At 39.7% G+C, this 27,601-nt stretch overlaps 1 protein-coding gene across 1 annotated transcript; it reads left to right on the top strand.

Moving 5' to 3' along the window:
• The first annotated feature begins 3,995 nt into the window (after positions 1 to 3,995).
• Positions 3,996 to 9,742, top strand: ACRV1 (acrosomal vesicle protein 1). The gene is given in 6 exon segments (XM_007463607.1): positions 3,996 to 4,047; positions 6,212 to 6,280; positions 6,283 to 6,360; positions 6,363 to 6,638; positions 8,508 to 8,621; positions 9,618 to 9,742. Coding segments are annotated over 6 exon segments (714 nt in total).
• The last annotated feature ends 17,859 nt before the right edge of the window (positions 9,743 to 27,601 follow it).

Here is a 27,601-nt window from a genome sequence, read left to right as displayed (position 1 = left end):
AGAGGTTAAGCCATTGAGATTTTCTCTCTTGAAAACTGAATGTCAGAGTCAAGAATGCCTATTAGGACCAAAGAATAGACAAAAGCACATGTCAGGGAAGTCAGGGGTCAGCATAAGCCGTGAATAAACAGTCATGAGTAAGCAGAAGTAATGAACATTCAGAAACTCTGAGTGAGCAAAAGCTGTGAATCATACAGGTGGCCAATAGACGCATGAAAAGATGCTCAACATCGCTAATTATTAGAGAAATGCAAATCAAAACTGCAATGACATGTCACCTCATGCCAGTCAGAATGGCCATCATTAAAAAGTCTAAAATTAATAAATGGAGAGAGTGTGGAGAAAAGGGAACCCTCCTACGCTGTTGGTGGGAATGTAAGTTTGTGCAGCCACTATGGAGAACAGTATGGAGGTTCCTTAAAAAACTAAAAATAGAGTTACCATATGATCCAGCAATCCCACTCCTGGACATATATCCAGAGAAAACTCTAATCCAGAAAGACACATGCACTCCAATGCTCATATCAGTCATAAAAATAATGAAACATTTCAATTTGCAGCAACATGGATGGACCTAGAGAATATCATACTAAATGAAATAAGTCAGACAGAGAAAGACAAATATTACATGATATCCCTTATATGTGGAATCTAAAATATGATACAAACGAACTTATTTACAAAACAGAAACAGACTCATAGACATAGAAAACAAACTTAATGGTTACCAAAGTGGAAATGGGGTGGGGAGATGGAGGGATAAATTAGGAGTTTTGGATTAACAGGTACAAACTACTATATATAAAATAAAGAACAAGGTCCTACTGTATAGCGCAGGGAACTATATTCAATATCTTGTAATAAACCTAATGAAAAAGAATATATATGTGTATGCATGTATATAACTGAGTCACTTTGCTGTACACCACAAATTAACACAACATTGTAAATCAACTAAACTTCAAAAAAGAAAAATGTTATGAATCAGTAGGAGTTATAAGCAAGTGAAAGTCACAGCATAGAGAGTAGAGGAAAGTCAGTTTAGAACAAGAGCAGTAAGAATGTAGGCAGGAAGACTAGAAGAAAAGAAGGTCTACCAGATAGCTATTACTAGAACTGCTGTGTATCCAGAACTATTTCAGGTCACAGACTGTGTTCAGGTCTCCATGAGGCCCAGTCTGAGTGGTGTGTATTCTGACATGTATATGTCTAATTCCCCATCGGTTAAGGTAAACCGAATGAGGCCTGGTATCTCTCAACTCCTCTGTACTCTTTTCTCTCTGTTACTTTATCCCGGACTTCTCAGCTTGCTTATCCCCCGTTTGGCCCCAAATAGTGGTCTTAGCACATGAGTCTAAATGACCTTACAACTCAGCTCCCCATAGCTAGTTTTCTCTGTCTTTCTGTGTTCCAACTGCATATTTCTAGGAGAAGACTCTGACTCAGTTCATCTTTTTTAACCAGGTCACAAACATTAGAGGGGCTGAGTTGGCTAGTTCTTTGGTTCATTTGGGGCATTAGAAATTGGAGCATTAACTCATCTAGGCAGGACGTGGAATACCTCTGGATGTCTTAGCTCCAGAACTGTTCAAGTTCCATAATGAATTCTCCATCACCACATGGGTGATGGAGCTCTATGATGAGCTCTATGATGAGCTCAGGTGCTCACAGGCTGGACTTTGAAGTGCCAGACTACTGGACACAGGGAGAAGATTCCCAAAGTAGAGCCCAGTGAAAGTCAGCCTGGGTGGGGTTGGGGTATAATTCTGTAAATCCAACCTTAAGAAGAGGGAGGAAGAAGTTGGAGGATGAGGTTTAAGGAGAGAACATTCAGGCTTTAAGGTCTTAGCTGTTAATATTGTCACTCCTGGGGAGGCATGAGGCAGGGATGTCCCAGAAAGTTCTGATAATTACAAAGAGAACTGCTGGCAAACTTTAAACTGGTAGGTGGTATAGACAGCACCTCTTCCTTTCCACTAATTTCCACTGCTTCTATCAACAAAAGTCTGACTGAACGTGATCTCAGCTCCTAACTCACTCCACATCAAAAAAAGAAACTATTGACAGCATTCTGTGTCATGCCTTTCTCTCCTCCAGAGGAGTTGAGCCGCAGACCTGGAAATCCTAGTTTTGTCCTCCAACTCAAGCCAAGTAGGGTCGGCCTCTGCAACTTCTGATCCCTGAGGTCCTGCTTTCTCCCATTGGCCCAGAATCTTCAGCCAGCCCACTCTGGGGGCTGTCTATACATCTTCCTCCATGAAGTAGAGCGAGGTCCAGAAAAGATAATTCATTTATTCCTTCATGCAGGAAAAATGCACCTGTTATGTGTCAAGCATGCTGTTAGGTAGTGAGGATACAACAGTGATCAAGACAGACTGGAACACCATTTTCAAGGAGCTTAAAGTCTAATGGGGAAGGGACTTCCCTGGTTGTCCAGTGGTAAAGAATCCACCTTCCAATGCAGGGAACACGGGTTCGATCCCTGGTTGGGGAACTAAGATCCCACATGCTGCAGGGCAACTAAGCCCGCGCACCACAATTACTGAGCTCGCGTGCCTCAATGAGAGAGCCTATGTACCACAAACTACAGAGCCCACACGCCCTGGAGCCCGTACGCCACAACTAGAGAGAAGCCTGCACACCGCAACTAGAGAGAAACCCAAGCAGATGGTGGGCTGTAACAAAAAGATCCCGCATGCCTCAACAAAGATCCTGTGTGCTGCAACTAAGACCTGATGCAGCCAAAAAAAAAAAATAAGGAAAATAAATACATAAAATAAATAAATATTAAAAAAAAAGAAAGTCATCACACTTGCCTGCTACGTGTATTAAAAAAAAGTCTAATGGGGGAGACAAGCATTAAATAATTATAAGAGTGACAAATACATCTATTCTAGATCCAGCATTCAGTGGTACATGTAACAAAGTGGTCCAAGAGAGGTGGGCAGGGAAGAGGGAGGAGATGGGGGCTATGGTAGCTCTGCCACCCAATCCCCCAAAAGTTCTAGCTTAATACCAGGTGGATGCTTCACTGCATCCATCTTCTCAGCAGTTGCAGCTCAAGGCACAGCTTTCAAATATGTCTTGTAGATCCCTTTTCAATGCCCATATCATGTAAATTCTCCTGTTACCCATTTGAGTTTGCCATCTGTTTCCTGCCCAAACCATGATTGATATAGGTCATTATGAAAATACTATTAGCAGAAGTGAGCAGGGTTAAGGAAAAAAAATAATAAAGTTGGGGCATCCAGATTTAGCAACTGCAAGAAATCATCATCATTCCTAGGCCTGAGAGAGCAGGGGAAGGAAAACATGTAACCATAGCCTGGTGGAGAGCTGAAGCCATGGAAGAGAGGACACCCTTCAAAAACTGTCACATCAAGACCCAGCCAGTGTCAGAACTGTGGCAGGAAGGTAATAGGAGGAATAAATACTTCAATTTCAATGTGTGTGTGTGTGTGTGTGTGTGTGTGTGTGTGTGTGTGTGTGTGTTCTCTTCTCCAGTCTTCCATTGGCTAAACACAATCTAAAGCCAACCCCAACCAGCACTCAGGTGATCAACTCAAGAGAGATCATCCTTCTGGGGTCCAGGACCAAAAGGAAAAAAGGCTGATTTAGAGAGTCAAACAAAAAATAACCAGCTAATCACACCTCACTGTCAAGAACACTTTAAAAAGAGAGTAGATAGATTTTAAAATTTATTACATAGAGTCTGTGTTATTTTGGTAATATGAGTTTTTAAGGTAGGGCAGAGAGCCCCAATATACCGTGGTGCATGAGCCTTCACAGTACTATTTGCCGTGGGTTGCCAGAGGTTCAACCTGCCTGATCGGGCAACATGAGAACCTCAGAGCACAACCCATTGTGATGAATCATGGATTGTTTCTGAGGTTCTAGAATCCCAGACTGTGGCTCAGCACTGGGGCTTCTGCTCATAGTTTTTTTCACGGCTCTTGGGTGCCCCACACCAGGGTGCCCTCTCTCCCAAAATCCAGATGAAGAAATGTCTTCTACTAGTGAGTCTGTATCTGCTTGGATCTGCCAGAGGTAAGTCCTCTTGTCTTGACTCTGGGTGGACATGTAGGAGGCACCTTTAAGGCATTTCAGCCCTTGAAGAAGGAAGGCCAGTATCTTAGTTACCCAAAACCAGTCTAACTCAGAATTAGGAGTAGCTGGACAAGTTCAACTCTGAGAGCTACTGAACCGGTGGTGGGTTCCTCCTAGTTATGGCTTCACCATCAGAGACTGGCTTAGCACAGTCTCGTTCCTAATACTTTCAGCCACTTGACATTGTATCTGATGCTCTGTGAAATGAGATTGGTCTAGGGGCTCTGCGGAGGTCCAGTGAAGGTTTGCCCCCGTGAACTGAGTGTAGGGGGATCCTTGTGTAGTTAATGTAGAAGGAGAGACATGAGGAGCTGGGAGTGTGTTATGCCTGGAAAGTCATCCGAGAACACAGCATGGCTCTGGGCCAGAGACCTTACAAGCCACTCTTTCATTGGTCTATCCATCCAGTGGTATTTCCTCTTTCAGGACCCCCATTCAGGGTGGGCTCCATTCCCTTCTTCCTCCTACAGGAGAAGTGAGAGGCCATGAGCTCTGAGCTGTCTATTAAATGACAAAGTGTTTTCTGTAACGTCAGTTCTCAGAGATTTTGTCTTTTGCTTTCTTAGACTTCCAAAAGTTGACTCAGAAACGTAGCTACATAGCTACCAGATGGTAGTATGTGATAGCCACTTGGTGAGGCAGCGAGTCATAAACTATAAGCATGACAAAGAAATTAGTGTGCTTTTTCAAGCCTCCCTTCCATATCAGAAATTTCTTTATTAAAACTTCTGGTAACTTTTGAAGGATCAGTCAAGCAGATGATATTTCTGTAACAACTTTTTAAAATTAAAAATTCCTTAAAGCCTTAGTAAATCTTATCTTTCCTTTATCAACATATTCTAATGCTAGCCTTTTGAAAGTTATTGATTGTAAGGTCTTCAAATCACTCAGAATACACACACACACACACACACACACACACACACATATATATTTGCAGGATTCTTACAGAGCTAGAGTATTTTGGGGACTTAGGCCTCAAAGATCCTGTAATTCAGCTTTTGGCTAGGATTAATAACTTAGTCATTATAGTCTACTCACTGCCCTTCTCTAGGTTACTCAGTCTAAATCAGTTACTCAGTCAAAGAGTAATAATTTTTTTTAAAAAGTAATAATCAAATTGTCTGCTTGGTGCTACACTTAATAAAATGAAAGTTGTACTTAAGGATATTTGTCTGGCAGCCACTAATAAGCTGGATTAAATGTAGAAGACAGTGGTCAGAACAGAACGACCAGCTAAGAGTTTTGTAATTTCAAATGCAAGGTCAGGAGGATGGAAAACTAAAATTAGCTGAGCACTTGAGCAACGGACTAGGCACTTCAGAGTTTATCTTATTGAATACTCATGACAACTCCATAAAGTAGGTGTAAATGATATGTCACAAGGAATCTCAATTCAGGGATATAGAAGCAAAGGTTGTTTTTATCTTAATAATTAACAGCAACTTGGCTTTGTGTCCCCAACTCACATGGATTGGGTTTGAGTGTGTGAAAGAACATGAACTTGCAAAGTAAAGGTGTCTTAGTCCCTTCTGGTAATTTTTGTGGGTTCATTAGATATTTGTCATCTCTAGTTTAAAATTTATCTTGTCCAAAGTTAAAAATCTTCCACCCTCAGTTTCAGCTAGAATTACTCAGCTACTGAAACAATTTGCTTTCTCTCCCTCTTGTATCTCCATTCTTACCTTTCATCCACAGGGGAACTGGAGGGAGGCTAGTGGTGGACTTCTGATTACATGAATGATGGGACATTGATTTCCTGATGTTGGCTCTGTCAGGGAGGCACAGTGCTTTTGGTGCCGGGTGAGGAGGCCCCCATGTGCCCACTCAGGGTACACAGATCCACACAAATATTGTGGATCTTAAAATTCTTCCCTTCAATCACAGAGGTGGTCTCTGTGTTTCCTTAACACCCCTGTCCTTCATGGTGTCCCAGGTAATTGGTTGACTGCATCCAACATCTGCAGTATCTTCAGGTGCTTGACCTAGGCCCCCAGAAACCTAGGAACCCCACAACATTAGCCTTGCTCCATAGGAAAGAACTCTTTATCCAGATGTCCTCCCTCACCTTTACCATCTCTGTTCTGTTATTTCTCCATCCCAGGAGCATCAGGTCAATCTGATGAGCTTCCTGGCTCTATGGATCATCAAGCTTCAGTTCAGCAACCTTCAGGTGCTACTTTTCACTTGCAAACCCTTCAGATGGTGAGGCTTTATATGAGACTTCTTCAGGTGAGAACACTTTGAGTGAGCATATGGTTCAAGTGAGCACACTGAGGTTGAACACGCTTCAGGTGAGCACGATGCAGCCGAACATGCTTCAGGTGAGCACACTGCAGTCAAACATGCTTCAAGTGAGCACGCTGCAGTCAAACATGCTTCAAGTGAGCATGCTGCAGGTGGGCATGCTGCAGGTGAACACGCTTCCAGTGAACAACCTTCTGGTGAACAGCCTTCAGGTGAAAAGACTTCTGGTGAACAACCTGCAGGTGGACAGCCTTCAGGCATCCCGCCTTCAAGCACAATTTCAGGTGAGCCACATTTGGATGGGTGCCCATCCTTGACTTCAGGTGGGAAGTAGGTAACACATACAGAAAACCAATTTTAAGGAGTTTAGAAGAAAGAATAGTTCATACACTTCACAAACAGCTCTCCCAAAGAGAGCTGTTTACATTTTACATCTCTTTACAATAATCCCAGGTGGCAAGATCCAGGTTTTGTGGGGCCCTTTGGAGGTTAAACTGTTCAGAGGGCCCTCTTTAATAAAAACAAAACAAATATAAAAGTACCAGCAGTCTTTCCAACTTCACTCTATGTAAGAAATTGTGAATACAGATGCCCACAGCTCCCCTGGAAGGGGCTCACGGAAGAAAACTTTGGTGAGCTTCATGCTAAATCTGCCTCTTAACAAACCATGTCAAAATGCTTTGCTAACCCTCTAAAGAGATGTCTAGCAGTGGAGCTGGTAGATCTTGGTTTTCATGTTTGAACACGGTGTCGATGGAAATAATAAACAATCAATAATAATAATAGAAAAGAGTTTTATTTGAGCCAAAGTGAGGACTATAGCCCAGAAGCCAGCTTCCCAGATTACTCTGAGGAACTGCTCTGGAGGAGCAGAGTTTTCAGCACAGTTCTATATCTTGTCAGAACAAAGAACATTAGACGTCAGGGATACATTTCTTCAAGGTTAAAAACAAACAAACAAACAAAAAAGACCAGCACATACATGTACAGTATGGCCTTGGCACCTGGGAAGGGAGTTTCATCATCAATGGAGTACTGGAACTGGCGTCCCATGAAGAGGGTTATTTAATCTTTATTTTTAACATGGACATTTTTTACTTCTGGTTAATGTGACCTTTTCTTTAATAATTAAAGCAGTTGTTCAATAGGCCACAGAGAGGCTGTTTCAGTTAGCATAAAATTCAAATTAACTAATGTATAAGCCAGAATGACTTCTCCATACCTCACTCAATATGTGAACATTTCTTTCATCAATGGAAAGTAAAGCATGCTGACACTTTTGTCTGTTAGATCCAGAAATAAGTTCCCAGGACAACTGCAGTTCTTTGGCTCTTACTCAAAAGGGGTTCTTCAAGGAAGGAAAGCAAGATCCAAGGTTTAATGTCTCAAGTTATTACCAGACATAGACACTTTATATTTCACCCTATTACATAAGTAGCAGTATTCCAAATTTTGAGACGAGAGAAGTTACATCATCCAGCTAGAAAGTATCAAACCTTGGATTCAAACTTAAGTCTGACTCCAAAGCCCATATTCTTTCCACTTTATGCTTCCTTGATTAGGGAACTGGCAGTGGAGGTAGAGAGGCAATACGGAATCGTTTCAAATAGACTGCGCTTTGTGACAAACTGACCTGACTGAAGCTCACTTTGAGAATAGAGAATTGATGTAATGTTTGCAACATTACAGCATTCTGACACAGTTTACTAATCAGTCAGATTTCACTGCAAGTATTTGTGCCTTGTGATAAGTGAGAGTATGATGGGGGGTAGGAAAGGGAGCCAGTCACATGAGGAGTTCTATTGCTCCTATTGAGTTAGACACGGCAGAAGGGCATCTAATGATAAATGTCCGGGAAGCCACTGGGTGATGAATTAGAATAAAAGTCAGTACTAGAGAGATAAATGTGGGATTCATCAGCAATGAAAATCATAGATGAAGCAATAAGAATGAAGGCATTTCCTCTGGCACAGAAGAGAAAATATGCTCTTTCAGACACAGAGCCCTCACATCCCTAACAAGAACCAGGAAATGAAATGTGTTGTATCCACCTACTTGTTGCCCATCATCCCTCCCCAGATGTGTGACTCAAGGCTATACAATCTGTATCCTAAGGTTATTTCATCAGGCTGATCTTAAATTTTCAGGCCCAGTATTAAATTGCCACACATGCTCTTATATGAATGACCAAGGGAAATGTCTTCGAGGAGAGGGAGTCTGCTCCACTCAGAATTCCCAGCAGTGCATGTTAAAGAAGATCTTTAAAGGTATGTGGGGACTTTATGAGCCAGTCTTTGCCAGAGAACACATCAACCAGCTTGAGTACTGATGGGGAGGAGATAGGGTGGCAGGGGCCTGAGGAGGGAACAAGCTGTGATTCCCCAGAAACTTGGAGATCCAGGAGAACCTTATCCTTTCAAGAATCAAGAGCAGAATTCCAGCTATTGAGGGAGAGGCCCTTCCCAGCAGGCTTACTATGTCTTAAAAAGAGGCAGGGAGGGGCTTCCCTGGTGGCGCAGTGGTTGAGAGTCTGCCTGCCGATGCAGGGGACACGGGTTTGTGCCCCGGTCCGGGAGGATCCCACGTGCCGCGGAGCGACTGGGCCCGTGAGCCTGCACGTCCGGAGCCTGTGCTCCGCAACGGGAGAGGCCAGAACAGTGAGAGGCCCGCGTACCACAAAACAACAACAACAACAACAACAACAACAACAAAAGAGGCAGGGAGGTTGGCTGTCTCTTCCTATTAAAGAAATGTGTGGGTTGCCCCTTGAGCCATTGAGACATTGATAGTAAGCTCAGGAATGTGTCTATCTTGTTCATGGCTATATATTCCTAGCACTTAGCACAATGTCCAGCCCATGGTAGGCATTTAGTAAATATTGAATACATGAGTTAAGTAATAAACAGTTGTCCACCAGTCTGTGTTCACAGGTTGGCAGACCTGTATATGTGTCTTCCTACACCTCTCTACCCTTACACTCAGTCCTCATCCCCAAAATAAGGAAGGGATCTTGGTTACTTCCATCCCATGAACTTCCCTTGACTGCCTGACTTCCCTTGTGGTTTGTCTGGTCCCTCACTAGAAAGAGTGGGCAACTGATCAGGGGAAGGGCCCAGAAGCAGCAGATGGAAGGGAGGAGAGAAAGAATATACAAGTTGGAGGACTTGGTCGTGCCTACATAGGGACACTGGGAACCATAGATGAAAGCTAAGATTGGAGGAGGAAGCTTTCTGCTCATTACAGTCTGCCTCTGCTTCTTTCAGGTGGAAAACTTCAATTCATCGTCCAGGGCTGTGAAAACATGTGCCCATCCATGAACCCCTTATCCCATGGAACCAGGATGCAAATTATATACTGTCGGAATCAATCTTTCTGCAACAAGGTCTAGAAGCCTGTGCCCTTGCTTCCTGCTCTGAGTCAGGCAGCAAAAGTCCTCCATCACCCTACTGGACTCAATTTATATTTAGTTTCTTCCCCAGTCAAAAACTAATCACATCTTCCTCTGCCTGACTGTCAGACAGGAAGCTCAAATATCTTTCCTCTCCTATCCATGCCCTGTTACACATTCTTCTCTGGCCTCCAACTTCCCTATCCCCTTACCCCCTATCCCCTTACCCCATCTCTCAACATTCTTTTCTTTTTCAATAAATTCCACAAGATTAAAGAATATAGACTCCAGACAGAGTCTTTTCCCATCAACCAAGGGCAGGGTCACTCTGAGCTTCCTTCTGCTCCACACAATAAAGTAGATCCATTTCTTTCTTTCTTTTTTTTTTTCTTTTTTTAAATTTTATTTTATTTAGTTTTTTATACAGCAGGTTCTTATTAGTCATCCATTTTATACACATCAGTATATATAGGTCAATCCCAATCTCCAATTCATGACACCACCACCACCCCCACCTCTTTCCCTTTTCCTTTGGTGTCCATATGTTTGTTCCCTACATCTGTGTCTCAATTTCTGCCCTGCAAACTGGTTCATCTGTACCATTTTTTAGGTTCCACATATATTCATTAATATACGATATTTGTTCTTCTCTTTCTGACTTACTCACTCTGTATCACAGTCTCTAGATCCAGCCACATCTCAACAAATGACCCAATTTCGTTCCTTTTTATGCCCGAATAATATTGCATTGTTTATATCCACCACATCTTTATCCATTGATCTGTCAATGAGTATTTAGGTTGCTTCCATGACCTGGCTATTGTAAACAGTGTTGCAATGAACATTGGGGTGCATGTGTCTTTTTGAATTATGGTTTTCTCTGGGTATATGCCCAGTAGTGGGATTGCTGGATCATAAGGTAATTCTATTTTTAGTTTTTTAAGGAACCTCCATACTGCTCTCCATAGTGGCTGTATCAATTTACATTCCCACCAACAGTGCAAGAGGGTTCCCTTTTCTCCACACCCTCTCCAGCATTTGCTGTTTGTAGATTTTCTGATGATGCCCATTCTAACAGGTGTGAGGTGATACCTCATTGTAGTTTTGATTTGAATTTCTCTAATAATTAGTGATGTTGAGCAGCTTTTCATGTGCTTCTTGGCCATCTGTATGTCTTCTTTGGAGAAATGTCTATTTATTCTTCTGCCCATTTTTGAATTGGGTTGCTTGTTTTTTTAATATTGAGCTGCATGAGCTGTTTATATATTTTGGAGATGAATCCTTTGTCCGTTGATTCATTTGCAAATATTTTCTCCCATTCTGATGGTTGTCTTTTTGTCTTATGAATTCCTTTGCTGTGCAAAAGCTTTTAAGTTTCATTAGGTCCCATTTGTTTATTTTCGTTTTTATTTCCATTACTCTAGAAGGTGGATCAAAAGAGATCTTGCTGAGACATATCAAAGAGTATTCTTCCTATGTTTTCCTCTAAGAGTTTTATAGTGTCCGGGCTTACATTTAGGTCTCTAATGCATTTTGAGTTTATTTTTGTGTATGGTGTTATGGAGAGTTCTAATTTCATTCTTTTACATGTAGCTGTCCAGATTTCCCAGCACCACTTATTGAAGAGACTGTGTTTTCTCCATTGTATATCCTTGCCTCCTTTGTCATAGATTAGTTGACTATAGGTGTGTGGGTTTATCTCTGGGCTTTCTAACTTCTTCCATTGATCTATGTTTCTGTTTATGTGCCAGTACCATATTGTCTTGATTACTGTAACTTTGTAGTATAGTCTGAAGTCAGGGAGTCTGATTCCTCTAGCTCCGTTTTTTTCCCTCAAGACTGCATTGGCTATTTGGGGTGTTTTGAGTCTCCGTACAAATTTTAAGATTTTTTGTTCTAGTTCCGTAACAAATGCCATTGGTAATTTGATAGGGATTGCATTGAATCTGTAGATTGCTTTGGGTAGTATAGTCATTTTCACAATATTGATTCTTCCAATCCAAGAACATGGTATATCTCTCCATCTGTTGGTATCCTCTTTAATTTCTTTCATCAGTGTCTTATAGTTTTCTGCATACCGGTCTTTTGTCTCCTTAGGTAGGTTTATTCCTAGGTATTTTATTCTTTTTGTTGCAATGGTAAATGGGAGTGTTTCCTTAATTTCTCTTTCAGAATTTACAGCATTAGTGTATAGGAATGCAAGAGATTTCTGTGCATTAATTTTGTTTCCTGCAACTTTACCACATTCATTGATTAGCTCTAGTAGTTTGCTGGTGGCATCTTTAGATTTCTCTATGTATAGTATCATGTCATCTGAAAACACTGACAGTTTTACTTCTTCTTTTCCAATTTGTATTCCTTTCATTACTTTTTCTTCTCTGATTGCTGTGGCTAGGACTTCCAAAACTATGTTGCATAATAGTGGCGAGAGTGGACATCCTTGTCTTCTTCCTGATCTTAGAGGAAATGCTTTCAGTTTTTCACCATTGAGAATGATGTTTGCTGTGGGTTTGTTGAATATGGCCTTTATTATGTTGAGTTAGGTTCCCTCTATGCCCACTTTCTGGAGAGTTTTTATCATAAATGGGTGTTGAATTTTGGCAAAAGCTTTTTGCTGCATCTATTGAGATGATCATATGGTTTTTATTCTTCAATTTGTTAATATGGTGTATCACATTGATTGATTTGTGTATATTTAAGAATCCTTGCATCCCTGGGATAAATCCCACTTGATCACGGTGTATAATCCTTTTATACACCATGTTGTTGGATTCTGTTTGCTAGTATTTTGTTTAGGATTTTTGCATCTATATTCATCAGTGATATTGGTTTGTAATTTTCTTTTTTTGTAGTATCTTTGTCTGGTTTTGGTATCAGGGTGATGGTGGCCTCATAGAATGAGTTTGGGAGTGTTCCTCCACAATTTTTTGGAGGAGTTTGAGAAGGATGGGTGTTAGCTCTTCTCTAAATATTTGATAGAATTCACCTGTGAAGCCATCTGGACCAGGATTTTTTTTTGTTGGAGGATTTTTTTTTTTTCGGTACACGGCCTCTCACTGTTGTGGCCTCTCCCATTGCGGAATACAGGCTCCGGACTCACAGGCTCAGTGGTCATGGCTCACGGGCCCAGCCGCTCCGCGGCATGTGGGATCTTCCCGGATCGGGGCACAAACCCGTGTCCCCTGCATCGGCAGGCAGACTCTCAACCACTGCGCCACCAGGGAAGCCCTTGTTGGAAGATTTTTAATCACAGTTTGAATTTCATTACTTGAGATTGGTCTGTTCATATTGTCTATTTCTTCCTGGTTCAGTCTTGGAAAGTTATACCTTTCTAAGAATTTGTCCATTTCTTCCAGTTTGTCCATTTTATTGGCATAGAGTTGCTTATAGTAGTCTCTGAGGATGCTTTGTATTTCTACGATGTCTGTTGTAATTTCTCCTTTTTCATTTTAAATTTTATTGATTTGATACCTCTCCCTCTTTTTCTTGATGAGTCAGGCTAGTGCTTTATCAATTTTGTTTATCTTCTCAAAGAACCAGCTTTTAGTTTTATTGATCTTTGCTATTGTTTTCTTTGTTTCTATTTCATTTATTTCTGCTCTGATCTTTATGATTTCTTCCCTTCTGCCAACTTTGAGTTTTGTTTGTTCTTCTTTCTCTAGTTCCTTTAGGTGTAACGTTAGATTGTTTATATGAGATTTTTCTTGTTTCTTGAGGTAGGCTTGTATAGCTACAAACTTCCCTCTTAGAACTGCCTTTGCTGCATCTCATAGGTTTTGAATCATCGTGTTTTCATTGTCATTTGTCTCTAGGTATTTTTTGATTTCCTCTTTGACTTCTTCAGTAATCTCTTGGAAATTTAGTAAAGTATTTTTTAGCTCCCATGTGTTTGTGTTTTTTATGGTTTTTTCCCTGTAATTGATTTCTAATCTCATAGCGTTGTGGTCAGAAAAGATGCTTGATATTATTTCAATCTTCTTAAATTTGCTGAGGCTTGATTTGTGACCCAAGATGTGATCTATTCTGGAGAATGTTCCATGCACACTTGAGAAGAAAGTGTAATCTGCTGTTTTTGGATGGAATGTCCTATAAATATCAATTAAAACTATCTGGTCTCTTGTGTCATTTAAAGCTTGTGTTTCCTTATTTATTTTCATTTTGGATGATCTGTTCATTGGTGTAAGTGAGGTGTTAAAGTCCCCCACTATTACTGTGTTACTGTCGATTTCCTCTTTTACAGCTGTTAGTATTGCCTTATGTATTGAGGTGCTCCTATGTTGGGTGCATATATATTTATAATTGTTATATCTTCTTCTTGAATAGATTCATTGATCATTATGTAGTGTCCTTCCTTGTCTCTTGTAACATTCTTTATTTTAAAGTCTAGTTTATCTGATATGGGTATTGCTACTCCAGCTTTCTTTCGATTTCCATTTGCATGGCATATCTTTTTCCATCCCCTCACTTTCAGTCTGTATGTGTACCTAGGTCTGAGTGGGTCTCTTGTAGACAGCATATATATGGGTCTTGTTTTTGTATCCATTCAGCGAGCCTGTGTCTTTTGGTTGGAGCAATTAGTCCTTTCACGTTTAAGGTAATTATTGATATGTATGTTCCTATTACCATTTTCTTAATTGTTTTGGGTTTGTTTGTGTAGGTTCTTTTCTTCTCTTGTGTTTCCCACTTAGAGAAGTTCCATTAGCATTTGTTGTAGAGCTGATTTCGTGGTGCTGAATTCTCTTAGCTTTTGCTTGTCTGCGAAGCTTTTGATTTCTCCATCAAATCTGAATGAGATCCTTGCTGGGTAGTGTAATCTTGGTTGTAGATTCTTCCCTTTCATCACTTTAAGTATATCATGCCACTCCCTTCTGGCTTGTCGAGTTTCTGCTGAGAAATCAGCTGTTCACCTTATGGGAGTTCCCTTGTATGTTTTTTGTCATTTTTCCCTTGCTGCTTTCAATAATTTTTCTTTGTCTTTAATTTTTGCCAATTTGATTACTATGTGTCTCGGCGTGTTTCTTCTTGGTTTTATCCTGTATGGGATTCTCTGTGTTTCCTGGAGTTGGATGGCTATTTCCTTTCCCATGTTAGAAAAGTTTTCTACTATAATCTCTTCAAATATTTTCTCGTGTCCTTTCTCTCTTTCTTCTCCTTCTGAGACCACAAAATGTGAATGTTGTTGCGTTTCATGTCCCAGAGGTCTCTTAGGCTGTCTTCCTTTCTTTTCATTCTTTTTTCTTTATTCTGTTCTGCAGCAGTGAATTCCACTATTCTGTCTTCCAGGTTACTTATCCGTTCTTCTGCCTCAGTTGTTCTGCTATTGGTTCCTTCTAGTGTAGTTTTCATTTCAGTTATTGTATTGTTCATCTCTGTTTGTTTGTTCTTTAATTCTTCTAAGTCTTTGTTAAATATTTCTTTCATCTTCTCGATCTTTGCCTCCATTCTTTTTCTGAGGTCCTGGATCATCTTCACTATCATTATTCTGAATTCTTTTTCTGGAAGGTTGCCTATCTCCACTTCATTTAGTTTTTTTTCTGGGGTTTTAATATGTTCCTTCAACTGGTACATAGCCCTCTGCCTTTTCATCTTGTCTATCTTTTTGTGAATGTGGTTTTTGTTCCACAGGCTACAGGATTGTAGCTCTTGCTTCTGCTTCTGCCCTCTGGTGGATAAGGCTATCAAGTGTATGCATTTTTAAACAATTCCATATTCCTCAAAGTGAAGGGGTTCCCCAGGACAGGGGCCATGAAGAGGAATGCAAAGTAGGTGTTAACCTTTTAGGAGCTTAAAACAATATTGCAGATCCTTCTCTCTGACCCCAACCTTTCCATCCCTGTAGATACCATACCCACTTCTACTTATCACGGTGTTCAGAACTCACCCCTTCTTTGGCTCTTGAGAGTTTTCAGTGAAGTGTCCACTCTTAACATAATTATAACAATAAAATGACTCCTTTTAATTTATTTGCTACATAAAAAGAGCAAGTCATAATTATCTTAATTAAGTCTTTTTCTCACAGACAGTGTTATTGGTTCATCTCAGCATAGAGGGGAAGGTGGAAATAGTATAATAATCCCTCTCACTTTGTACTAGTGCTATGTTCTTCAAAGTGTTTTCAGATCTCATCCTCAGAAAAGAGCCCAGAAAGGTAGTCAGGAAAGATAATATCATCCTTAATTTATAAGTAAGAAAGTCTGACATAGAAATGTTTTATTTATTCATACTCCATGTTGTTCCAAACTTGCCATGTTTACAGAACAACAGTGAGCAAGGGCCAGATTTCAAAACCAAATCCGGGGGCTTCCCTGGTGGCACAGTGGTTAAGAATCTGCCTGCCAGTGGAGGGGACATGGGTTTAAGCCCTGGTCTGGGAAGATCCCACATGCCGTGGAGCAACTAAGCCGGTGCACCACAACTACTAAGGCTGTGCTCAAGAGCCCGTGAGCCACAACTACTGAGCCGGTGTGCCACAACTACTGAAGCCCACACGCCTATACCCTGTACTCCACCAAGAGAAGTCACTGCAATGAGAAGCCTGCACACCACAGCGAAGAGTAGTCCTCACTCACTGCAACCAGAGGAAAGCCCGTGAGCAGCAACGAAGACCCAACGCAGCCAAAAATAAGATAAATAAAATAAAATAAAAGTTATTTAAAAAAATCTGCTAAGTCTTTTAGATACAGAAAATTATTTCTGGTAATAGTTCTCTTCCTGATACATATCCCCTTTCTAAATTCTTGTAGGCAGCTAAGGAGGAGGTAGAAATCTTTTCCTGAGCCTGCTTGGTTTTGAATGCCTTTAGCTCAAAATAATTCACAGGACAAAGTGGCACATTTTGGCACATTTCTGCTCCCTTTTAACTTTTAAAAAATAAAACATTTAAACTAGATTCCTTACTTCCCTAACATGTTTTATCTTTAAACAGTGCTAAAATTCTATCGTTAACATTCCTTCCCAATGTCACTTATGAAGAATAAAAAACCCATGAAAGACATAGTCTTTCTCTAGATGGTGTCTGAGATGTTAAGGGAGAGTGATGTTAAGGGAGAGTGATGTTATTTATGGGGATAACCTTGACCAGACTGTAATTCATAAAAAATGAATCATTCCCAAACTGTGGTATCTTAAATACTCTTTGTAACAAGTTACCTATAACACATCCCTATGACTGATTACAACCAATTTGTCACTGCTCTAGCTGAAAATCACTGGATTACAAAAAGTTGACCTTTTCAATGGATTTTCTAAAGGGTTTGTGCAAATCTTACATTTTAAAGGAAGATTCTTCTGTGTGTTATAAAATGTCATCATAATTTGTCTTTAAAAAAACAAAACAAGGGCTTCCCTGGTGGCGCAGTGGTTGAGAGTCCGCCTGCCGATGCAGGGGACATGGGTTCGTGCCCCGGTCCGGGAAGATCCCACATGCTGCAGAGCGGCTGCTCCCGTGAGCCATGGCCGCTGAGCCTGCGCATCCAGAGCCTGTTGCTCTGCAAAGGGAGAGGCCACAACAGTGAGAGGCCTGCGTACTGCAAAACAAAAAAACAAAACAAAACAAAACAAAAATCTGCATGATCTCAATCTGAGCTGTTTCCACCACACGATGAATATTAGCTAAAACGGTTCTTTCAAGACCAAAATCAAACCTCTGTCCTACACAAGCCCATTTCCTATCAGCTGTTGCTCTTCACACCTCTGTTTAAAAGCCCCTGAAGAAAATAAATAGATAAAATCCCTTGAAATCAACTGGGTAGTCTTAACGGTGCCTTTTGCAGAGCAAAAGTCTTTAATTTTGACAAAACCCAATTTATCAGTGTTTTTGTTCTGGTTTTTAATCAAGGTTTTTTTTATGATTTATAGGAGAGATTTATTTGAAGAAATATTATGACATATAAAAGCTACATCACATCTTAATTTCCACTCATACAGCAGTAAATTTGACATAATGCATAATTAAAAGCTTTTAAAATCCAGAATAGACAAAGTACTGCACAGTTTGATCACAAAGTCAAATTAGTTGATAAGCAAACCTCCCAGAACAGCTTCATGTCAGCCGTGGCTGCAAACGTCATGTACAACACACCTGAATTGACAGATTGTATGTTAAAAAGGTAGCAACATCAGTGCACGTTGGGGATCCCTGGTGCCAGAAACAAAAGAAGAAAAACAAAATCCTACTGACATTGTAGACAATTTTTTTGAGGGAGGGGGATAAATATTAGCTAAATATATTAAATACAGCTAAATCTATTAGCTATATATGTTGAGGAAATAAATTCATGTATGTTGTTACAATTTAAGGGTAGGAAAGTTCTGGCTCCCAATAATGGTGGATTTGTTTGGTTGAACTAACCTTCCTTCAGATAACAATGATAAACTCTGGATAAAAAATTTTAAAACTATTGGAAAGTTCCTCAAAAAGAACTGGAGAGAAGTCACCCCTAAAAAGACCAGGACAGCACTGGGTGAGATTGACGGTTCCATGGCTTTATGCCTCAGGGGACTTCTCAATTCACATATCATAGGGTGGCAAAAATCCAAAGTTTACTGGTTTGAGGGTTCAAAGAACACAGGTGGGGGCTGAGCAGCTTTAAAATTGGGGGGAAATCCTGGAAAGAAGGGAGCCACAGAGGGGATAAACTCCAAACCTTGAGCATAAACTGTGACCGAATTCTTGGCTGACACTGACTCCAGAAGCTCAACAGCAATAGCACATGGAAGCAGAAAGAACTGAGCAGAGATTTTAGCTGTTGTCTACCTCAAAGAAGACCGAGTTTGGAGTTCGAGTCAACCCAAGTTAACTACCTACTAGAACAAAAGTCAATATTCTTCAGAGGAACATACAGAGTCCAGAATCTCTGAAATGCATCATTCACTATATCTATTATATAATAAAAATTATTAGACATAGAGAAAAACAGGAAAATGTAACCCACAGCCAAGAAAATTAAAAAAAAAAAAGATACTGGCCCCAAGATGAACCAGACATTGAAATTAGTGAACAAAAGCAATAAACAACTACTTGAGATATGTTCAAGAACCTAAAGGAGAGAATTAAGAGGTACAAACTTCCAGTGACAAAGAAGTCATGGGGATGTAATGTACAGCATAGGAAATATAGTAAATAATACTGTAATAACTTTGTATGGTGATGGATATTAACTAGACTTATTGTGGTGATCATCCTGTAATGTATAAATATATCAAATCACTATGTTGTACACCTGAAACTAATTGAATACAGCAAGTCAATTATACTTAAAGATAAATTAATTAAAAATTTTAAAATAAATTAATTAAAGAGGGGGAAAGATCCTAAAGGAAAGTAGAGTCATACAAATAAACAGATAGGGAATCTCAACATAGAAACTGAAACTATTCTAAAGAACCAAATGAAAATTTTAGAACTGAAAAGTTCAATAACTGAAAAAAAAAAAATCACCACATGTCTTTAACAGCATATTGGAGACCACATAAAGCCAGCAAATTTGAAGAGGGATCAATAGAAATTATCCAATCCCAAACAGATAAAAAAATACTAAGAAAATTAACAAAACCTCAATGACATATGAGACAATATCAATCAATATAAGACATAAGTAACTAGAGTCCCAGAACGGGAGACAAATAATGAGACAGAAAAAGCATTTAAAGAAATAATGGCCAAAATTTTCCCAAACCGGGTGAAAAACATAAACTTACATCTAAGAAGCTCAGTGAACTGAAGATAGAATAAATATAAAGAAGAACAGGCGTAAAATAGTCAAATTACTAAAATTCAAAGACAAATAAGAAAAACTCAAAATTGGTCCAAATAAAAGAAACATTGTAATAGGTAAATAGGAGAGCACTGATACAGATGTTGGCTGACTTCTCAGAAATAATGGAGAACAGAAAACAAGAGAATTACATGCTCAAAGCAATTTTAAAATTTTTTAATTAAAAAATACCTGTCATGGGACTTCCCTGGTGGCGCAGTGGTTAAGAATCCACCTGCCAATGCAGGGGACACAGGTTCAAAAGCACTGGTCTGGGAAGATCTCACAGGCCGCAGAGCAACTAAGCCCGTGCACCACAACTACTGAGCCTGCACTCTAGAGCCCGCGAGCCACAAATGCTGAAGCCCGCACAACTAGAGCCTGTGCTCCGCAACCAGAGAAGCCACCTCAATGAGAAGACCGTGTACTGCAATTAAGAGTAGCCCCTGCTCGCCACAACTGGAGAAAGCCCGTGCACACCAACGAAGACCCAACATAGCCAAAAATAAATAATATATTAAAAAAAAACTTTCAGGCAGAATATAATAAATAAGACAATTTTCCTTCAAAAATGAAGGTAACAAAGACACTTTCATATAACCAAAAACTAAGAGAATTTACAACCAACAGACCTGCACAAGAAAAGTTAAAGGAATTTCCTCAGTCTAAAGGATAATGATACCAGATGAAACTTTGATCTACAAGAAGAAATGTAGAGAACTAGACATAGTAAATATGTAGGAAAATTTAAGACAAGACATAGTAAATATGTAGGAAAATTTAAGACATACATACTATTTCTTTTCCCAAGTTTAAAAGACATGCCTGAGTAAAGCTAAAATTATTTTTAAAGTAAAGAGATCTAATATATTTGACAATAGCAGCACAAAGAACAGAGGGAGTAACTGGAATAATGCTTTTCAAAAGTTCTTATTTTTAAGTGAAATAGTAAATATTAATGTTCATTCAACTGTGATAAAATATAGTAAGCCTTAGAGAAAAATCATTTTTAAAATATAGAAAGGTACAGCTAAAAAGCCAATAGAAAATTAAAATGGAATATTTAAGATATTTGGTTAACTCACATAAAGGCAGAAAAGGAAGGACAAAAGAACAACAATTGGTTGGGCCAAATTGAAAAATGGTAGACAAACAAAGAAGTATTGAATTGTAAATAAAAATCCAAACATCAATAACAGAGAAGGACACATCATAACTACAGTGGTCTTCCTATCAAAAGGAAATTAGGTATGTATAACTGGATAACTGTGCTGTACACCTAAAACTTACACAATATTGTAAAGTAACTATACTTCAATAAAAAAAATTAGACTCCCTCTTTTGAGAACACCAGAATCACAACTAACTGCTGAACAATCATCGACAGAAAGGCACTGGAACTCACCAAAAAATATACCCCACATGCAAGGAGAAGCCACAGTGAGATGGTAGGAGGGGTGCTACCACAATAAAATCAAATCCCATAAATGCTGGGTGCATGACTCACACACTGAAGAACACTTATACCACAGAGGTCCACCCACTGGAGTGAAGGTTCTGAGCCACACGCCAGGCTTCCCAACCTGGGGTTCTGGCAATGGGAGGAGGAATTCCTAGAGAATCAGACGTTGAAGGCTAGAGGGATTTCATTGCAGGACTTTGGCAGGACTGGGGGAAGCAGAGACTCCACTCTTGGAGGGCACATACAAAGTAGTGTGTGCATCGGGCCCCAGGGGAAGGAGCAGTGACCACATAGGAGACTGAACCAGATTTACCTGCTAGTGCTGGAGGGTCTCCTGCAGAGGTGGGGTGCAGCTGTGGCTCACCAAGGGACAAGGACACTGGCAGCAGAAGTTCTGGGAAGTACTCCTTGGCGTGAGTCCCCCCAGAGTCTGTCTTAGCCCCACCAAAGAGCCCAGGTAGGCTCTAGTGTTGGGTCGCCTCAGGCCAAACAACCAACAAGGAGGGAACACAGTCCCACCCATCAGCAGACAAGGGGATTAAAGTTTTACTGAGCTCTGCCCAGCAGAGCAACAGTCAGCTCTGTACACCACCAGTCCCTCCCATCAGGAAACTCCCACAAGTTTCTTAGATAGGCTCATCCACCAGAGGGCAGACAGCAGAAGCAAGAAGAACTACAATCCTGCAGCCTGTGGTACAAGAACCACATTCACATAAAAAGAGACAAGATGAAAAGGCAGAGGGCTACGTACCAGATGAAGGAACAAGATAAAACCCCACAAAAACAACTAAATGAAATGGAGATAGGCAATCTACCAGAAAAAGAATTCAGAATAATGATAGTGAAGATGATCCAAGACCTCGAAAAAAGAATGGAGGCAAAGATTGAGAAGATGTAAGAAATGTTTAACAAAGATCTAGAAGAATTACAGAACAAACAAACAGAGATGGACAATACAATAACTGAAATGAAAACTACACTAGAAGGAAGCAATAGCAGAATAACTGAGGCAGACGAACCTGGAAGTGACCTGGAAGACAGAATAGTGGAATTCACTGCTGTGGAACAGAATAAAGAAAATAGAAAGAAAAGAAATGAAGACAGCCTAAGAGACCGCTGGGACAACATGAAATGCAACAACGTTCGCATTATAGGGGTCCCAGAAGGAGAAGAAAGAGAGAAAGGACATGAGAATATATTTGAAGAGATTATAATTGAAAACTTCCCTAACATGGGAAAGGAAATAGCCACCCAAGTCCAGGAAAGGCAGAGAGTCCCATACAGGATAAACCCAAGAAGAAACAGGCCGAGACACATAGTAATCAAATTGGCAAAAGTTAATTAAAGACAAAGAAAAATTATTGAAAGCAGCAAGGGAAAAATGACAAATAACATACAAGGGAACTCCCATAAAGTTAACAGCTGATTTCACAGCAGAATCTCTACAAGCCAGAAGGGAGTGGCATGATATACTTAAAGTGATGAAAGGGAAGAATCTACAACCAAGATTACACTACCCAGCAAGGATCTCATTCAGATTTGATGGAGAAATCAAAAGCTTCGCAGACAAGCAAAAGCTAAGAGAATTCAGCACCACGAAATCAGCTCTACAACAAATGCTAATGGAACTTCTCTAAGTGGGAAACACAAGAGAAGAAAAGAACCTACACGAACAAACCCAAAACAATTAAGTGGTAATAGGTAGGAACATACATATCAATAATTACCTTAAACGTGAAAGGACTAATTGCTCCAACCAAAAGACACAGGCTCGCTGAATGGATACAAAAACAAGACCCATATATATGCTGTCTACAAGAGACCCACTTCAGACCCAGGGACACATACAGACTGAAAGTGAGGGGGTGGAAAAAGATATTCCATGCAAATGAAAATCAAAAGAAAGCTGGAGTAGCAATACTCATAGCAGATAAAATAGACTTTATTTATTTATTTAATTTTTGCGGTACATGGGCCTCACTGTTGTGGCCTCTCCTGTTGCGGAGCACAGGCTCCGGATGTGCAGGCTCAGCGGCCATGGCTCACGGGCCCAGCCGCTCCGCGGCATGTGGGATCTTCCCAGACCGGGGCATGAAGCTGTGTCCCCTGCATCGGCAGGTGGACTCTCAACCACCGCGCCACCAGGGAAGCCCAAAATAGACTTTAATATAAAGAATGTTACAAGAGCCAAGGAAGGGCAATACATAATGATCAAGGGATCAATCTAAGAAGAAGATATAACAATTATAAATATATATGCACCCAACATAGGAGCAGCTCAAAACATAAGGCAACTGCTAACAGCTGTAAAAGAGGAAATCGATAGTAACACAATAATAGTGGGGGACTTTAACACCTCAATTACACCAATGGACAGATCATCCAAACAGAAAATTAATAAGGAAACACAAGCTTTAAATGACACAGAGACCAGATAGTTTTAATTGATATTTATAGGACATTCCATCCAAAAACAGCAGATTACACTTTCTTCTCAAGTGTGCATGGAACATTCTCCAGGATAGATCACATCTTGGGTCACAAATCAAGCCTCAGTAAATTTAAGAAGATTGAAATCTTATCAAGCACCTTTTCTGACCACAACGCTATGAGATTAGAAATCAATTACAGGGAAAAAAAACGTAAAAAGCACAAACACATGGAGGGTAAACAATATGTTATTAAATAACCAAGACATCACTAAAGAAATCAAAGAGGAAATCAAAAAATTCCTAGAGACAAATTACAATGAAAACACGATGATCCAAAACTTATGGGATGCAGCAAAAGCACTTCTAAGAGGGAAGTTTATAGCTATACAAGCCTACCTCAAGAAACAAGAAAAATCTCATATAAACAATCTAACGTTACACCTAAAGGAACTAGAGAAAGAAGAACAAACAAAACCCAAAGTTAGCAGAAGGGAAGAAATCATAAAGATCAGAGCAGAAATAAATGAAATAGAAACAAAGAAAACAATAGCAAAGATCAATAAAACTAAAAGCTGGTTCTTTGAGAAGGTAAACAAAATTGATAAACCATTAGCCAGACTCATCAAGAAAAAGAGGGAGAGGACTCAAATCAATAAAATTAGACATGAAAAAGGAGAAGTTACAACAGACACTGAAGAAATACAAAGCATCCTCAGAGACTAATACAAGCAACTCTATGCCAAAAAAATGGACAACCTGGAAGAAATGGACAAATTCTTAGAAAGGTATAACTTTCCAGGCCTGACCCAGGAAGAAACAGAAAATATGAACAGACCAATCACAAGTAATGAAACTGAAACTGTGATTAAGTCTTCCAACAAACAAAAGTCCAAGACCAGAAGGCTTCACAGGTGAATTCTATCAAACATTTAGAGAAGAGCTAACACCCATCCTTCTCACTCTTCCAAACAATTGCAGAGGAAGGAACACTGCCACACTCATTCTATGAGGCCACCATCACCCTGATACCAAAACCAGACAAAGATACTACAAAAAAAGAAAATTACAGACCAATATCACTGATGAATGTAAATGCAAAAATCCTCAACAAAATACTAGCAAACACAATCCAACAACACATTAAGAGGATCATACACCATGATCAAGGTGGATTTATCCCAGGGTTGCAAGGATCCTTCAATATACACAAATCAATCAATGTGATGCACCATATTAACAAACTGAAGAATGAAAACCACATGAGCATCTCAAAAGATGCAGGAAAACTTTTGACAAAATTCAACACCCATTTATGATAAAAACTCTCCAGAAAGTGGGCATAGAGGGAACCTACCTCAACATAATAAAGGCCATATATGACAAGCCCACGGCAAACATCATTCTCAATGGTGAAAAACTGAAAGCATGTCCTCTAAGATCAGGAACAAGACAAGGATATCCACTCTCACCACTATTATTCAACATAGTTTTGGAAGTCCCAGCCACGGCAATCAGGGAGGAAAAAGAAATAAAAGGAATACAAATTGGAAAAGAAGAAATAAAACTGCCAGTGTTTGCAGATGACATGATGCTATGCATAGAGAATCCTCAAGATGCCACAAGAAAACTAGTAGAGCTAATCGATGAATTTGGTAAAGTTGCAGTATACAAAATTAAAGCACAGAAATCTCTTGCATTCCCATACACTGATGATAAAAAATCTGATAGGGAAATTAAGGAAGAAAAAATTTTTTTAATAAAATAAAATGCCTAAGAAAGGAAATTAGGCAAATTATATGAGATAACTGGCCTATAATCTTTTAAAATGTCAAGGTTAAGAAACATAAGAACAGAGAATTGTTCCAAATTAAAGGAGAATAAGGAGATATGAAAACCATAGATGATCCTGACTTAAACATAACTTAAGGGGAAAAATTTTTATAAAGAATATTATTGGGACAATTGACAAAATCTGAATATACTCTGTAAACTGTATACAGGTATTAGAACAATGTTAAATTTCCTGATTTCTGTAAACTAAACTAGGTTTTCTATGAGAAAAACCTTATCTTTAGGAAATACATATTAAATTATTCAAAGGAAAAAGTAACACTAACTGAGACTTAATGGTGCAAAAGATTATTTGGACTAATACTCTCACTTAAAAAAATAATTAAAAACCTGGAAAATATTTTAAATATCCTAAAAGACCCAAAGGGCTAACAAGATAGTATGGAATTGACACACCAGAGTTTGTTTTGTTTTGGTTTGGTTTGAGGTATTTTTGGGTGGTGGGCATGGGGGGGCATGAGGAATGGCCTGTAGGATCTTAGTTCCCTGAAGAGGGATTGAACCCAGGCCCTTGTGAGTGAGAGCACAGAGTCCTAACCACTGTACCGCCAGGGAATTCCCAGCACAGCAGAGTTCAAGAGAAAACAGAATTCAGGGAGTAAGTGAACAACTGAAGCCACTATTTTCCTGTGAGCATTTGACAATTTTAGTAAACTAGAACTTTTATTTTGATGGTCAAAGGGAAGGAAATTTAAACCCACAGCACACAAAGAAGGTAGAGACCCTCTACTGCCTATACCCCAGTGTGGAGGTGAACCAAAAGTAAACCAGCCCTCTTCATAACTGAAGCTCAAATTCCCATTTCCTGGAGAGTACAATAAACCTCAAGTATTGAACTTTATTTAAAGTGGTTCCAAAGTGTTAGTGCCCAAAAGTGCCCGGTAGAAGCAAATACACATCTTCTCTGGATGAAGTTTTCTTCATTTCATGTTCACTTTAATCCTAGGAATAATTATTTAAGGATAATGAGCAGCACATTGTAAAAGATAACCTAGCAGACAAAGAAATAATCACAAGTAACAGTAGAAACAACACACAGAAACAGATCCACAAAGACTTCAGATTGGAATTTCAAACACACAAAACTGCGTGCAAGAACCAGAAAAGAAGAAGAAATTAACTAGAATGTAGCACAGAAACAAAAATAAGTGAGAGATCAAGAGACAGGAAAGACAGAAGGTCTAAATAAGTTTAACTGGATTTTAAGGAAAAGAAGAGACCAAAAAATGGTCCAAAGGCAATATCTGATAAAACAATGACTGAGAGTTTTCCAGAATAAATTAAAGGCAAAAATTCACAGACTGAATATGCCCAATGAATCCAAGCAAGATAAATAAAAATAAATCTACATCTATATTTAGTACAGTGAAATTGTAGTTACCTCAGACAAAAAGAAAATCTAACACATCAACCAGAGAGAAAAGACAGAGTCCCTAGAAAGGAACAATGGTTAAACTTACAGCTGACTTCTCAACAATGATGGAATGGTAGTATCACTGAAATAACTATCAGCACAGAACGCTCTATAAGACAAAGCATATTCTTTAAGAATTAAGGTCAGGACTTCCCTGGTGGTGCAATGGTTAAGAATCCACCCGCCAATGCAGGGGACACGGGTTCAATCCCTGGTCCAGGAAGATCCCACATACCGCGGAGCAACTAAGCCCATGTGCCACAACTACTGAGCCTGTGCTCTAGAGCCCATGAGCCACAATTACTGAGCCCATGTGCCACAACTACTGAAGCCCCTGTGCCTAGAGCCCATGCCCCACAACAAGAGAAGCCACTGCAATGAGAAGCCTGCCCACTGCAAGAAAGAGTAGTACCCACTTGCCACAACTAGAGAAAGCCGGCACACAGCAAGAAAGACACAACACAGACAAAAATAAATAAATAAACAAAACTAATTAAAAAAAAAAGAATTAAGGTCAAATAGGGCATTTTCAGACAAGCGAAATCTAAGCACCTGCAGATCCTCACTACAAGGAAATTTAAAAAGGTAAAGGAAAGGAAAATGATCCCAGGTAGAAGACCCTAAGAAGGAATGAATAGGAAAAAATAATTAGAAGAAAAATATATGGCTGAATCTACACTATATGGATAAAATAACAATAATGACTTAAACGATTAAAAAAAATCACACATTTACATTTAAAACTTATTTACACCTAAGGGCTTCACTGGTGGCACAGTGGTTAAGAATCTGTCTGCCAATGCAGGGAACACGGGTTTGATCCCTGGTACGGGAAGACCCCACATGCCGTGGAGCAACTAAGCCCATGCAACACAACTACTGAGCCTGCGCTCTAGAGCCCGTGAGCCACAACTACTGAGCCTGCGCTCTAGAGCCCGTGAGCCA

Source organism: Lipotes vexillifer, unplaced genomic scaffold (assembly GCF_000442215.2).
Source record: "Lipotes vexillifer unplaced genomic scaffold, Lipotes_vexillifer_v1.1 scaffold442, whole genome shotgun sequence".
Classification (NCBI taxonomy): Eukaryota; Metazoa; Chordata; class Mammalia; order Artiodactyla; family Lipotidae; genus Lipotes; species Lipotes vexillifer.
The sequence above is the reverse complement of the archived record's forward strand: the minus strand, read 5'-3'. Positions and strand labels throughout refer to the sequence as shown.